We start from the raw sequence: 16,616 nt of genomic DNA on the forward strand, positions 1-16,616 counted from the left end.
AAGTAAAGTTGTGGGTAGATTTTTTAATTAACCTGACAACATTATTCCAGAAAGGAGCGGTGTTGAGAATGACCAGAAGAGGTGAGTTACTGCTTCAGAGTTTGACTGACAGAATCATGGATCTATTATATTATTGGGACAGAATGTACAGCCGTTAGTGTTGTTTGTATGTTACTTTGTATGTTAAAAAATAGTGCTTCAACAAAATACCTAAATGGTCGAGGAATATAAATCTCTGGCATAGATAAATGAACAGAAAGGTGGCGTGGGTAAACACTTGTGCTCAAAGTCATTTGGTAGGATGTTTTTAAAAGGCGGGCATGTAAATATGTCTTAAAATCAATTATTTGTAAATCGCAGAATAATATACGCTATGTTCACGCCTTCAAATAAAGACTAAACCAAATATTACCGCTAACCAAAAGTGAAAAAAGTGAAAAAGGGGTTAAACACATTTAATTTTGACACTTGGAAATAGAACAACAGCCATAATATTTTTACTTGTAGCTCTGAAAAGTTGCCCAAGTTTCCAAAAAGGAATTAGGAAATGGGAAAATGTTTGTATTTTACATTTTTATAAAGAACTAAACAGGACCAGAGAGAGAAAAACAGACATACATCTGATCATGATTCCCACACAGGTTTATTCAGCGAGGTTTGAGCTCAGATCCATGGGTTTGAGGCTGTGTGGTCCTCAGAGCACATGTGCAGAGCTCTAAAAGAAGCTGCTGTTTGCTCTGGTTCTAAAAGCTCTGGGGTAAAGCAGTCAATTCCACCCCTGTATCACACTTTAGACTTTCGGCTCACTTCTGCACTTCAGATGTGTCATGTTAACACCCCTTATCGCACCAGGAAAAGCAAGCACACACATTTACAGGCTGGATAAACACAACGCTCAAAGTCATTTAGAATGTTTTCAAAAGCCGGGCGTGCATTTGTCCTCGGTTAAGGTTGAGGTTCACTTTACTGTCCCTGTAGTGAAATTTGTCCTCTTGACCCATTCCTCAAAGCTGCAAGTATTTCGGTTGGTGTTGGATCCACATCTATCATTAAACAACATACTAAAAAAACTATGAATCTGATCTAACTTAAAGCCCACCCGTATCATCACTGGAGTAATACACATTTCTCAATTAGGACGACACAATCAGATATGCTGATCAAATACTGGTGCACAATGTCATGTTTCCACTTAAAAAAACATGTAAATGAAAATAATCTGACAAGAGTTAAATGTCAGTTCTGTAGTTTTCAGGAACAGCTTCTATTATTAAGTCATTTTTAATCACGACTGGTGTATGTACAGTGAATGACTGACCTTTGTGTGACTCTAGGGTCGTTTTGTTCCATATATATTTTGTTAACGGCCTGCAAAGGGAGTGAAGGTGGAAAATTTGTTACATGCTTAATATTTATTAATAAGTTTTGGCACAAAAATCCAGTACCAAACTAGATAATTGTTAATAATTGATTCATTGCGATTAGTCATTTAGCTTGTTTCACGTCTAAAATATGTATCACAACACAAATATAAAGCCTAAAATGTCTTTCAGTAGTTCATGGTGTCTTATTCTTCCATTTGAGGGGATTTATTAGGCAATTCTGACATTATCTGAGGCCGCAATAGTTTTATATAATGCCTTGTACTTTTCATTAATTATTAAATTTCATGTTGTCAACACAGTTTCATTGGTCACTTAAGTAATAAGATAATGTCCAGGAGATCATCACCAGTCTGAGTTCAGCTACATGCTGCTTTGATGTGTTACCCACCAGATTTCTAAAGTCTGTGCTAAACAGTTTATTAGCACCACTCACTCACATAGTTAACATGTCGCTTCAATCTGGAACATTCCCAATGTCTTTGAAAACTGCGGTCATAAAGCCTCTTCTAAAGAAAAGCAGTTTTGATAGCCGCAGTACTGAGTAACTACCGGCCCATCTCTGATCTGCCATTTTGAGGGTGTGACATTCAGGTGGTGCTATAAATGTTTTAAACTAATTTACATTAAATTCAAATAAAGAAAATAAAACCAACAACGCCACCGGGCTTACACCTGGAAAACTAACTAAAAGGACACACAGATTCGTTCTTGATTATACAGAGGCAGATTCCAGTTTCATGACATGTAATTTATTTAACAGGCTATTAATTTAATAAATACTTTAACACCACAGGCTTAGGTAACAACTCAAGTAGAGGTAATCACAGTTCGTATCACAGTTCTTTATGCGTTGATGTATAGTCTTTTAAGAGTCCAGTGGACCTGGACAACACAGGGCACAGACGTCCATATCAACAGAGGGCAGGGCAAGGCAACGGCTCCAGCGCACACCGCCGCTCCAGAGAGTTTTGGTTACATCACGTTAGCTGCCCGGGACCACGCGTTGTGGGGCTATGACAGCGAGACCACAACAATCCCGAGTCAGCAGAGATCATATCGGAGCGTTAACAAAGCGGCGCCAGGTGACAGGCTACGGCACTGGAGAGCGGAGGTAGGTGGAGCAACACCCAGACCCAGGAAGTGCGTAGGTCAGAGGATGAATGACAAAACTGAACAACGTTTTATTGGCCAACGGCCCTAATGATTAGCCAATAGGAAGTGGCATGGTCTGCCCGCAGGCCATACTGCCACAAGGGCAAAGTCCTTGAAAAGGTTGTTTATAACAGTCACAGATTTCCTCTTAAATAAACATCTCATTTGATGTTTTTCAGTCAGGTTTTAGACCTCATCACAGCACTGAGACTGCTCTTGTCATGGTGACAAATGACATCCGCCTGAACACTGACACGGGCAAAGCCTCAGTCTTAATTCTGTTAGATCTGAGTGCTGCTTTCGACACTGTCGATCATGGGATCTTCTTAGCGAGACTAGAGGACTGGGTGGGCATCACTGGCACTGCCCTAAACTGGTTATGGTCCAATCTGGAAGACAGGAAGTACTCAGTGTCTCAGACCACATGCCCCTGACCTGTGGAGTGCCCCAAGGGTCAATCCTGGGACCCCTTCTGTTCAACCTCTTCATGCTGCCGTTTTGTCAGCTGATACGCAGCGAAAATGTGTCCTATCACAGTGATGCAGACGAGTCAGATCTATGTTTCACTGTCGGCAGGTGAATATGGACCAGTAGATTCACTCTGTCACTGCATCCAACAGATCAGTGTGTGGATGCAAAACAACTTTCTCCAGCTGAACTCAGACAAGACTAAAATCATCGTTTTTGGCCAAAGAAACAAAGAGAAAGTGTTAGCGGTCACCTCCAGAGCCTCGCTCTAAAACCAACAAATCAAGTTAGAAATCTGGGGGTAATAATGGACTCAGACTTGAACTTTAACAGCCACATCAAATCAATAATATCAGCAGCTTAATACCATCTAAAAAATATTGCCAAAATCAAAAATATAGTGTCTAAACTAGATTTGGAGAGACTTATCCATGCGTTTGTCTCCAGTAGATTAGACTACTGTAACGGCCTGCTCACTGGTCTCTCCAAACGAGCTGTAAAACAGCTGCAGTACATCCAGAACGCTGCTGCTCGGGTCCTGACTAGAACCAGGAAGTACCATCACATTAGTCCTGTTCTCAGGTCTCTGCACTGCCACATTGTGTACAAGTCTCTCCATGGCCTAGCACCAAAGTACATCTCAGACATGTTAGTGCCATATGAACCAGCTCAGACTCTGAGGACCTCAGGGACCAGCCTCCTGCTGGTGCCAGAGTCAGGACTAAACATGGACCGGCCTCCTGCTGGTGCCCAGAGTCAGGACTAAACATGGACCAGCCTCCTGCTGGTGCCAGAGTCAGGACTAAACATGGACCAGCCTCCTGCTGGTGCCAGAGTCAGGACTAAACATGGACCGGCCTCCTGCTGGTGCCAGAGTCAGGACTAAACATGGACCGGCCTCCTGCTGGTGCCAGAGTCAGGACTAAACATGGACCGGCCTCCTGCTGTTGCCAGAGTCAGGACTAAACATGGGGAATCTGAGTTTCAGTTTTATGCAGCTAAAATCTGGAACAGTCCTGAAGATGTGAGACAGGTTCAACTCTGACAATGTTCAAATCTAAGCTAAAAACAGTTTTGTTTAGCTGCGCATATGACTGAAATGATTTTCTTTGCACTCTTCTCTTTTATGTCTTAAACTGTTTGGTGATTTCTGCAATTTCTTCCTGTTGTGTGAAGCACTTTGAATTGCCTTGTGTTTGAAATGTGCTCTACAAATAAACTTGCCTTGCCTTAAGTTAAACATTACAGTTTCAGAACAGTCATGACTTGACATGATTGTGGTTTAACGATCAGGAGGAAGAAAATGTGTCAACTGTAGAAGGAAGTAGAAGTTAAATTACTTTTCGTCCTATCTATCTATTCAAACTTTAATCATTTATATAACACAATTTGACCGTCTCAGATCATTCATAACTTGTTATGCTTGTGTTTGTATTATGATTCGACACAGTAAGTTATTCTTTATTTTCAGCCCCTCAATTATTACAAGTTTTATCAGGAAATGTCTGTTTTTCAAACTAAATGGGACATGAGAGGACCCGAATTATTTAAGATGACCGAAAACTAAACAAGCTAGGTTTATCTAGATTTATCCACATTTTTCCAAAATAAGAATTTTTTTGAAGAATATGTATATATGTTCACGCCTTCAAATAAAGACTAAACTAAATAAAGACTAAACCAAATTACCGCTAACCAAAAGTGGAAAAAAGTGAAAAAGGGGTTAAACACATTTCATCTCGATACTTGGAAAACAGCTTTAAGTATTTTCACTCCAGGCTCTGAAATGTTATCTAAGTTTCCAAGTTTCAAATTCCGAGATGTTAAGTTTCACACCAAAAGGGCCGAAACCCAAAACATGCTCAGGAGGAAGTTCTGATCAAGCTTAGCACAAAGATCTGCAGATGAACCCCAAATCTTTGCACTGCTACAGGGAAGAACAGGGAGAAAGTCATCAGCAGACTTTTAAATTACAATAGAATTATGATCTAAGTGGTGTGTCACCCTTTCCAAAGAAACTCTTCCTCTCCCAAACCAATGATACGATAGTAGACCTATGTTTGTTACATGAACAAAGGAGTGTTGAAACAGCGATGCTCTGATAACACTGTAATATTTGTGTTTGCTTAATGCAGAAGCTCTCAGTACCAGAGAATTGTGTGTTAATAGATTCTAGGGAATGATGTGTCATTTGACTGATAAAAGCAATAACAGTTCATCTATTTAAGAGCAGAGCAGTGGAGAGCTGTGGACAGAGACGGCGCTGAACTTGAGGTAACAACATCACTTTCCTCTATCGATTGTTCAATGTTGTATAAATCTATTCTTTCTGTTTTAGTCCACAGACATGAAGACCATAATGCTGACTCTCGTGCTTTGTTTGGTCATTTCTACCACGGTGAGTGTTTTTATTCAAATTCTCAGATATTTGTCTTTGTTTAAGGATGTTATAATAGTTTTCTTTTATTTCTTAGCAAGCTCGTGAGATTCCTCTGAGTATGATGGAAAAATCAGTTGATGACATGTACCAAGGCTGCATACCACAAATGGATAAGAAAGTAAAGGATGTTTACTTCCCCAGAGAGATTAAGATTAACCCTTTTAATGATGCTTGGAAAGTTTCAAAGAAATTTGCAGAAAAAAAGTATGAAAAGCGACCAGACAAGGCACTAACCCTCAACCAAGTCCAAGCGCTCTATGTGTACACACAAGAATTTCCCAATGTCTACGCAGAATTCAATGCAATAGTCCGTGACGGTAGAGCTAAATACACCACTGAGGCCTTTCAGTACCACGCTTTACACTTCTGGGTCTCTACAGCCTTACAGATTGTGAACGAGAACAAGTCATGTCGAACCACCTACAGGAGAAGCAAGGACAAATATACAGGAAAAGTAAACGAAGAAATGCGCTTTGGTTGTTTTGCATCCTCTAGCAAGGAACCAGACCTGATCACTTTTGGACAAGAGACCTGCTTTTACATTGAGACTTGCTTAGGCGCAGACATAGGATACTACTCTAAAATGTCTGAAACTGAGAGTGAAGTGCTTATTCCCCCCTATGAGAGGTTTAAAATAAAGGAAATAGCTGAAGGCTCCTATAAAGAGATGAAAGACTGTAAAAAAGTCTTTGTCCTCAAGAGTACAGGCAAGTTCTGCAATTTAAACTGCATAGCAATTTAGCCATGAATGTCAACTTTAACAGGCCTGAAGTTCTGAATTGTATGCTATAATCAATGATTGCTTTGCAAATGTAACTCCTCTGAACTGTTTGTATGTACACATTTACATGAATAAAGATATAAAAAGCATGTGTATATATGTTAAATAGCACATATATTCATAAAAACATAAAGCCCACTATGTTTAGTCATACCAACTTGTCAATGTCTGAACTTGTCAGATTTTGGAAGCTGAGCAGGAATGGGCCTGATTTGTAGTGACGTGCATTCCTCACCTGTCAATCTTGGAAGAAAAAATACTATATTATAAAATACAATAACGGTTAATATTTGTCATCTGGTATGTATTTTAAACCTCCTTTCTCTTTAATCCAATATTGAACAATCACTTTCGATATATCAGATTGTTCGTATGTCCCGTAACTCCTGAGGCTGTCCCTCTGTATATGACAAATAAAACACTCTTACCATATGCTCTGTACTTACATATTCTAGATAATGTATGAAATGTATTTCTGAAACGTGTTTTAGGCTCACAGATTAGTCATAAAACCACAGTAAAAGGCAGAGGGCACTCCTGAGCCCGTGGACTGTTGAATCGTCTTCGTTCTTGAGTTATTTCTACTTTACAATCCGGCTTTCCAAAATGTAAAAGTAAGACCAGAAACTTGTATTTATTTTAGCTTGAAATAGGCTCAATTGGAATTAATTTTGACCTGATATAAAATATGTGCCACATGTTTGTGTAAAGAATGCTGAAATTAAATATATAGCATAACTTACTGTCTGTTTTAATTAAATTATGTTTGAGGTGCTCTTTTGGGTTCATTTGCATTTGTAAATCGTGCCTCACTAGCCCTGAACCTCACCGCACGTCACTGCTGATTAGTATCTAGATGGGAGACCGCTAGAATGCACGTTTGTGTCCTTGGGCAAGACATTTCAGACATGATATAGGCTGGTGTGTGAATGAGTGTGTGCGGTAAGACAAGGGATGAGATCGAGCCCATGGCTACATTCTGGTGTGTTTACAGCATGTGCATCATGTATGTTCATGAACATGCTCTGTCCCCACCAAATAAAACCAACAATAATCATTATAGACATATCTAAAAGGCTTTTTCTATGAGCCAATTTAATTTGAGCATTTTTCCTTTTTCTTTTTTATTAATATTGTTTTCTTTTTTAACTTTTTTAAAGAACAATGAAAAAAACATAAATAAACAGTTGTTTGTCCCCAGTATAAATACTTCAGCCACAGTTTAGTCCCACTTTGAGATGTCATGTGATTATTCAGGGCATAATATCATTTTAAGGGGGAAAAAACCAACAAATAAAGTATTGCAGACATTTTTTGAATATGATTGTTTGGAAAAATAAAATAAAATTTAGAGGTAAGACAAGATCAAATTTATGTTTGCAACGTTTTCAAATCTCAATACTGTGTACTTTGGAGAGAGTAAATGCTATGGGGAAGTGCAGGTTGTGTGAGTGTTTGTCCTCTAGAATTTTAAAGTTCCTTTTTTTTTGTTTAATTTTTGAATGTTGTTTTGTATTTTTGTATTTATTTTTTCCAGCTCTTTTTCCTGTACTCATGTAATGAGTGGATGTTTGTGAAGATTTACAAAAAAAGTGTTTGACCTCCTTTGGTTTTGTGCAAATAAATAAATAAAAGCTTAAAAAATTAAAATAAAACAAAGTATAATCATGATCCTCTACTGAGTTTTTCAAACTTCCTATAAGTGATCTGTTCTTTTCCTCTGTATCTACCTGCGTTGCATCAATGAAATTTCCCCATGAGGGACAATAAAGGAATATCTTATCTTATGATCATTTTAGAACCTATAAGAAGTAAGGATATTTTCACCCTGCAAAAGTAAACCTAAAAAAACTTTAAAATTATTATTTTTTCTTGATCATTTATGTCACTTTATAATTCAGAAAGTTTGGTTTTACATAGGCATTTATAACTATAGAATGTAAATGTATTAAGACAAAGTAAAAACGGTTGATTGGCCAATTATTTGGCAATATTGTGATGTTTCTAACAATTATCAAATATTAACATTTTATTTCGCAACGTCAAAGTTATGTAGACCTGGTTTGATGTTGTGGTACTCAGAATACAGATGAACACTTTATTTGGTTTGAAAATTAAAAGTCACTGAGGTCCAGTTATTAAATTTTGTTCAAGCAGAAGGTCTGAACCGAAGTCCAGCTTGTGTCGACATTTTCATCTGTTTCAACAATACTTATTGTTAATTTCCAAAGCAGGAAATGAACTGGGTGCATAACTATCTCTTTTACCATAAATAAAAGTAGTCCCAGGCAAATAAATTCAAGGCCTTTATTTCAGATTAAAGAAAACAGAAACCTCAGAATATTTTTTTTTTTTTTAAAAGTGCAAAGTGGAATAACTAATTGTTCTCTTAAATAACTTATACAAACTAAAATGTGCAAACAGAGCATTGACTTAACATTCTCTCATCTTTGTTCTTAAAATAAGGAGGTCCCAGCTCAAAAAAAATGAAGGCCTACTTTTCCAGAAAAAAAGTCACATCTTCAGAAAACAAGTGGCTTTTTAGGGCGAGAAAGGCAAACAGAACTGAGTCTTTTCTCTGAACTTTTCTCTTTTAATAATTTTTCTTTTACTTTTCTTATAGGGTCCTGGACCTTTAATGAGAAAAATGAGCATGTGGCTGACCTGCCAGTCATTTAAATCTTGGTTGGAATGACGTTAGTGCCATTCTCAGGCACATATCTAGGTGTTCATTGTTGAACCGGGTATTTTGAAATGTGGACGGGCATTTTCGAGTGCAAGGACGGGGTCATTTTGATTAATAAATCTTAGAAAAAAGGGAATATTATCTTTAAAACGGGCCGGGAAGTGTTTGATTAAAGTCCGCCTCGGCCCGCGCCATGACAGCGCGCTGATTGGTCGACAAAGTTTGTGTGCTTGGCTCTGATTGGCTGCCGAGCCGTGGTCCGGAGAATGCCGAAACTTCACTTCGTGAGAGGCGCAGGAAAGTCAATATGATGAGATGCGTGCGGTCGAGCGCCGTCTGGAACAACACAAACACTAATGTTGATGTGAAGGTAAAAGAGCCGCGGGTTGGCCAGGCCTGGTCTATCGTGTTTGTTGATCTGAAGTTCTATTGTTTGTCACTCACTCGTGCGGCAGAGGGAGCGGGCGCGCAGCGGGGCTGACCAGGTGCGCTGAACCCTGGGCATGCCGTATTGTCCTATTTATTGGAGTAGCAGCGCCGTGTCAATACAGCCAGGGCCGTACACACACAAAAAAAATGCTCCATGAAAACGACTTTATCTCATGAATTTAGCACCGGTCGCGGATCCGGACCGGAGGTTTGGTGATGGCTGCTTTATAGAAACTAAATCTGTATTTATTTCTTTACAAATGATCCAAATGGTGTGTATTTGTAAGTTACATTGGCAGGTTGAACATGGTCTCACAGCAGTGTCAGTGTCGTGATCGTGGGTAAAGTGTTAAAGGAAGTGCAGTGGTTAGTGTTAGGTGGTGTATCTCACCAAACAGAGGTGACACATAACTCAAACTTCCTCTTTCACCGGCCTCAGATGACTCCTTCTATGACCATAAACATTCTACTCAAGAAATACAATTACATTTCACCGTTTCATGAAGCTGAAACACTGATTACACTGATACTCAAATTATTTTGAATAAAAACACGGAGTCATCAAAGAATCTGTCCGTCTACTTTTTGCACGTAAGGCAAGTTTATTTGTAGAGCACATTCATACACAAGGTAATTCAAAGTGCTTCACACAACAAGAAAAAAATGCATTAAAATCAAAAAGACATGACAGAAATCACAAAACAGTTTAAGACGAGTGCAAAGAAAATCCTTTCAGTCATATGCACAGCTAAACAAAACTGTTTTAGCTCAGATTTGAACATTGTCAGAGTAGAACCTGTCTCACATCTTCAGGACTGTTCCAGATTTTAGCTGCATAAAACTGAAACTCAGATTCCCCATGTTTAGTCCTGACTCTGGCACAAGCAGGAGGCCGGTCCATGTTTAGTCCTGACTCTGGCACCAGCAGGAGGCCGGTCTATGTTTAGTCCTGACTCTGGCACCAGCAGGAGGCCGGTCCATGTTTAATCTTGACTCTGGCACAAGCAGGAGGCCGGTCCATGTTTAGTCCTGACTCTGGCACCAGCAGGAGGCCGGTCTATGTTTAGTCCTGACTCTGGCACCAGCAGGAGGCCGGTCCATGTTTAGTCCTGACTCTGGCACCAGCAGGAGGCCGGTCCATGTTTAATCTTGACTCTGGCACCAGTAGGAGGCCGGCCCATGTTTAGTCCTGACTCTGGCACCAGCAGGAGGCCGGTCCATGTTTAGTCCAGACTCTGGCACCAGCAGGAGGCCAGTCCCTGAGGTCCTCAGAGTCTGAGATGGTTCATATGGCAATAACATGTCTGAGATGTACTTTGGTGCTAGGCCATGGAGAGACTTGTACAAAAGCAGAGCTGCTTAAAAGTCTATTCTCTGAGCCACAGGGGCCAGTGCAGAGACCTGAGAACAGGACATGCTAAACCAGTTTGTAGAGAGGGAAAAAACACATTTAAGCAACATATCAATCCAAATGAGAAAAAACAAAAAACACCCCCCAAAAAATGGTGTGTTCTGTAAAATTGGCTACTTTGATAAAAAGTAGCCAAGTTATTTTTTCATCCTCTTCATCCTGATTTTAACCCTTACAAATAGGACGTTCTACACGTGGAAAGTTGGAATTTGTATTTATTTATTGCATTCAAGTCCACTCAAGTCCTTCCCCTCCCCCTGCTGGACCTCCTGCAGTTGCTATCGACACAGAAATTCAAATCCAGTCGAGTGTTTCTTGTTTTGGGTTTGAAATTGGTCCCCATTTCAATTCAAATACTATTAATGATTTAATAAAATATCTGCACGTTTTAAACATAAACGCACAGTTCAATCCAACAGTTTAGGATTTAATTGTTTTTCAGCTCTTGAGAAACGTGTCCTGGGTGGAGCGAAACGCAGGAAGGTTGAGATTGTGAAGAGTTTTGTCGGGTTTGGTGCACATTTGTGGTTTTGTAGGAGCAAAAACTATTTCCAAGTTCCACTGTGTTCCTCAACATGTCAGAAAAGAACTCATCAAATTATATGGATCACAGTATCTCGCAAAACCTTGACTACACTCCAGAGAAAGAAGGAGAAAGAAGGTTTTATTTTGTAAAGCTGGCCATAAACTACAGAGCCCTTATCGTAACGCGGGATTTTAGTTTATTTTTGTATTGCCTTTTTCAGGTGTTGTTTCATGTACAAAAACAAAGCAGTCACAAAAAGTAAACTGTTCAATCTTTCATGCATAATGTTAAAACACCGAAAGTGACTCAATGGTGTTTGTGTGTTAAATTCTTAATAATCTCAGTGGATGTGGGTGAATTGTGTCCGTGGATTTCAGAAATAAAAAAATCTGTCCTTTTGCCATTAAAAATCAGAATAAAAACAATATTCTTTAATGGTCAATTTCAGAAACGTTTGTGAATAGAATTGCGTGAGCTTTTGTTTCCCTCTAGTGGCCAGTTCATGTTACGAGCGTGCACGTGCAGTGGCCACGTTGGTCTTGTAAATGGTGTTTTATGGTAAATATATGTTGACTCTATTCACACATCTAGAACCTGAAATTTGTGAAACTAAAGCGTTGGTGAAACGGCCCCAAGCTGCAACTCTCATACGTCTCATGTCTGTGCTGAAGAAATGTGAGGAAATCTCTGTAAAGAAAACCACGTGAAACTCAGAAAGGCATGTACAGAGCGGCTTCAAAGTCATAGAATACAGAGTTTACAAAAGGCTATTTACTTCTATTTTGAAGGAGCATGTGCCGTCTCAGCGGGATGAGGGAGTGACCGGAAATCTAGCATCGAGTGGGGGACATCCGGTAGTTAACACGCCACTGCCCAGACCGCAGAGGACCCGGAGAGCACCCGGAGAGCACCCGACAAGTTTGGTGACTGGATCAGTCATTAGATTCAGCTCTGAGGTGTCGTTTGCTGAGTCAGGGTGCAGGCGGATCGCTGCCCTTCTCAGAGGTTTAAAAAAAAAAAAAAAAAATGGTTGTGACGTTTGTTTGAGTGTTGTAAATTTTTCACATGCCAAATATTGCATTTTTCTGTGTTGATTTTCCTAAGTTTTTGATGTGTAATTTGTTATTACTGCATCGTACCACTGTTGTTCTGGAGTGATATCAAAGGTTTAATTCTCATCCAGAGTTGGGGTAGTCAGTACGTTTACATGCAAACAAAAAAACGTTATTTTATAACATTCGGTTCTGACGTCTTGGACAAGCTCTGTCCTTGTCATGCAGACGAGGCAGACGAGAAAGTCGAATTCCTGCAAAAAACGTGTCGTCCTCCTGACACTAGGTGGCGATATGCGTCATTTCAGCGGACTAATACGCCCCCCCATTCCGGTTGACCTATTGCGTTACATATAAACACCTGCCATGCACATTTTCAAACAACAGCAAGTCGTACAGCTGTGTTCATCTTGTATGTAATGTCTGCGTTAGTTATTGTGCAGATAAAGTGCACGCTAACCCTGGTGGGTCAGCACTAGATCATACACTCATAACTCACGGAAGTGACGAATTCAGTCCCGGAAGTGACGAATTTGGACCTGCTGATACAGCTCAGGCAAGAATTTTCTCTCTAAAAAGCTTTTTTTCATTGCATTTCACTGGATCCCTTTGGAAGGACCAGAGAAGACCAGGGTGGGTAAAGAATAGAATGATTCTGTATTCAGGGAAAGTTCTGATTGTACAGAAAAATGAAATGCTTACTTTTGAGGAAAGATAACTCTGTTATATTGTTCTTTTTAATTTCTTGATCATTCTTAGAAGAAAAATTCCAAAACAGTCCATAAATACTAAGAGGGGCTCTGGATTAGCCCATCAACCAGAGGAAACAGGAAGGAAAAACAGGGACTCTGCACAGCATTGCCCATTCCAATTAAATTTATTTTTGCAACGCCCAAAATCAACACAATGGTTGCCTCGAAGGGCAAAAGGAGGAACTATTTCAGCCATGTTGGGAAGGGAAATGTTCAACACACAAGATCTGGCCAGGGGCTGTAACATTACAGTAAAACCAGTTCTGCATTTTCTTTTATTAAAAAAATAATTTAAACTAGGATTAAACTGGGGGCAAGCTGCGAAAATGCCTTCACACAAAATTCACAGCTGTCTCAATTGACATTTGTAAGTGGAAGACACAGCAAATATCTTCCCACACTGGTCACAGCCAATGGTTTTTCTCCTGAGTGAGTTCGGTAGTGATTGTAAAGGTCCTGTGGTGTTTTAAATGCCTTCTCACACTGCTCACATTGGTACAGCCTCTCATCTCTGTGGACACTCTGGTGTTTTGAGACTTGCGTTTTCGCCCTAAAAGATTTTCCACACTGGTCACACTCAAAAGGCTTCTCTCCAATGTGGATCTTCTTGTGACCTTTGAGAGAATGCTCTTGAGTACACATCTGACCACAAACATCACAGCTGTAAGGTTTTCTCTCCAGTGTGGATTCTCATGTGTGATATTAAGTGGCTTGAACGTGATAATGCCTTCTCACAAACATCACAGGTGTGTGGTTTCTCTCTAGAGTGAGTTCTGGTGTGGTTCTTGAGAGTACTTGCTGTAGAAAAACTGCTTCCACACATGTCACACTCATATGGTCTAGCTCCTGTGGGAGTTCTATAGTGCTCTTTGAGTCTAGAAGCAAAGTCCAATGTCTTTCCACACTGGTCACAGGTGAACCCCATTCTCCTGAAGGACTTTGAACACAGAAAGAGAAAACGTAAAGTAATAATATTAAATAAAGAACTTTATATGAGTTCCAAGTGACTGTGTTTAACTGTGAATTCCTTGTCACTGTTGAGACGTTATGGAAAAAAATAAGAACAATAGGAGTCATATTTACGAGTATCAGTGAGTTATGAAATGAACTGGACTTTTCTGTTTCTATAAGAATGTGGACAGTGTAACAGGCTCTGGCTTTGGGTGAGGACCGACAGCATCAAACCAGTCTGACCCAGAGCTCTATCATTCAAACAGGTTAACATTCAACATTAGGATTGCAGTTTATGTCCAAGTTCTCCTAAAACCAAAGAGATGTTGTAACAAAGTTTTTAGTCATTGATAAACAGCAAAGAGGATTGTCTTTATTTGTTGCATACAGGAAAACAGGTAGAACAGAGCTTGTTCCCGAGTCCCCTCTCCCAGAGTTTAACTGTGGTTTAACTAGATGTTATTTGGGTCTGATGTAATGGCATGATGTCAGCTTTAAGTTGATTTGTACCAGTTTACAGATAATTAGGAAGTACACAAGAGTATTGGTTTCCATATGATAAATATAATACAGAGATACAAACAAGATAGACGCCTGAGAATATCTTGAGCAAAGTTTACTGTGTTGCATCAATGAACACACAGTGAGACAATGAAATAAAAAGGTACTTTCTCATCAGTGCATCACAGATAACATTCAAGAAAAAGCATTTAATAATACTAAAAGTAATACTATCAGTCAAAATTGCAGCATTAAGTGACAGCAGTCAAGTAGAGACTCTTTGTGAATATTTGCCCTTGTGTTTATGGACCTATATTGTCTGCATGACAGTAGCAGCTCAAAAAAGAATGTGCAGGTGTGAAGTTCTTGAAGTTCTTTCGGACCGTGGTTCCCAAAGTGCGGGTGGCGAGTATATTTGAGTGAAATCCAGTGACACAATAAACTCTTCATATTGTTATGGGCCAGTATTGGTTCGTGGGCTTGTGGTCCTGTTGCCTGTTCTACTGCTCTCTGTTGTTATGCACGTCTCACCTTTTCACACTTGAGTTTAACCATCTGTGCAGGTTGCATCTGCAAACATGGAGGCGCCCGTAGGTAAAACGAAACCTATCAAAAGTGCGGCGATATTCATATCTTACGATCCCCACAGATGATTTTTTCCCGCAGCTTTTGGATTCGCTCTCACAGTTTTACATTCTCAAAACGTACGGGACAGTAAACAGTAAATATGTGGTAAAATGTTAAGGTCGGGTTTTTTTATTTTGAAATTCAGGTCGGTCGGGTTACCGGAAACACACCATTTTTATTTATGCCTTAGTATATATAAAAGAGGTGGGGGAAAAAACGGCCTTTTGTTTGTTCGAAAAATGTTCGTGGTATTGTATAACACCATGTCAAAGTGCTGTGTTTTTGGACTGTTTTTTGGCATTGGCCTCCTGAGTCTCAAAACTCCTGCCATGGACACAATAAATGGATACATTTGAAGCATATTTATAGTGGCCTTTACTAAAAAAGTTGATGAAACAAACTGAACAATGAAAGACTGGACCGATATTGTAACTGTGCCAGGATCCTGTTTGTGGACTTTAGCTCTGCATTCAACACCATCCTCCCTGCTCGGCTCCAGGACAAGCTCTCCCAGCTCAACGTGCCTGACTCCACCTACAAGTGGAGCACTGACTCCCTGACGGATCAGAGGCAGTGCGTGCGGCTGGGGAAGAATGTTTCAGCACAGAAGCTCAACAGGGCTGTGTACTTTCTTCCCTGCTCTTCTCCCTGTACACAAAATGCTGCACGACTCTGTAAAACTGATCAAGTTTGTGGATGTCACCACCCTCATCAGGCTCATCTCGGACGGGAGTCATGGATCCTGGCTAGACATTTTTTCTCAAACTTTTTTTGTAAGTTTATTTTCAGCTTTTAAAAAGAAACCCAACAGAAGATCTGTCCCTCCAGAAACCAGCCTTACTCGTTCTAATATTTAACAATGACAACCGAGGCAGATTTAAGAATCAGATTTCCTTGGTACAGAGCTTGTTTCTACTTATAATAAGCGTATTTCTTCTCCAAAGGGTTCATGAACATCTTCAGTTTTAATTTGGGCTCATTTTAGTCAGGCGTTTTTGTGATAAAATGTGAATATATGATTATATTTCTGTGATGTATTTTATCTGCATAATAGTGATATATTATCTGCATCATTAGTCTAAGAGAAAAACAGCATGTGACAAACTGCATTTGTTTGTGAAGGTGTCGTAAAGATGGAGCAGGAATGTTTACTCTCCTAGGGAGGGGGTGCAACAGCCCAGGGGAGTTTGGGTAATGTTTACCCAAGGCTTTATCTCTACGGAAAATACCAACTGTTGTAAAAGACAAGTGCCTTGATGTGAAGCTGACCAATGAGAAATGTGACCCGCCTATTCCATAATATCTAATAAAACCAACCTGCATGAGAAAAAACGGTGTGAGACGCAGGAGGGTCACGCAGGCTGCTTACAACAGCCTGCGTGACCGGTCCCGGCGTTTTTCCCATGCATGCCATGCAAACGTCTGATATTTCTGTGTCGTTTCATATTCTAAGTT

General features: G+C 39.9%; 1 protein-coding gene across 1 annotated transcript; it reads left to right on the forward strand.

Moving 5' to 3' along the window:
* The first annotated feature begins 5,252 nt into the window (after window positions 1-5,252).
* Window positions 5,253-6,315, forward strand: LOC140371748 (erythroblast NAD(P)(+)--arginine ADP-ribosyltransferase-like). The gene is made up of 3 exons (XM_072458955.1): window positions 5,253-5,279; window positions 5,344-5,403; window positions 5,480-6,315. Exons 2-3 carry the CDS (start codon window positions 5,353-5,355, stop codon window positions 6,185-6,187), a joined length of 759 nt encoding a protein of 252 aa, XP_072315056.1. The 5' UTR covers window positions 5,253-5,279; window positions 5,344-5,352; the 3' UTR covers window positions 6,188-6,315.
* Window positions 6,316-16,616: the final 10,301 nt, after the last annotated feature.

The sequence above is a fragment of the Eucyclogobius newberryi genome, unplaced genomic scaffold, assembly GCF_026437365.1.
Source record: "Eucyclogobius newberryi isolate DKJ021-1_F unplaced genomic scaffold, fEucNew1.0.hap1 SCAF_22, whole genome shotgun sequence".
Classification (NCBI taxonomy): Eukaryota; Metazoa; Chordata; class Actinopteri; order Gobiiformes; family Gobiidae; genus Eucyclogobius; species Eucyclogobius newberryi.

Excerpts from the sequence above, each read along its gene's own strand:
- LOC140371748 (XM_072458955.1), top strand. The coding sequence starts at position 5,353 with ATGAAGACCATAATGCTGACTCTCGTGCTTTGTTTGGTCATTTCTACC. Across the intron at positions 5,404-5,479 it reads GTTTGGTCATTTCTACCACG|CAAGCTCGTGAGATTCCTCT; the intron begins GTGAGTGTTTTT and ends TTTATTTCTTAG.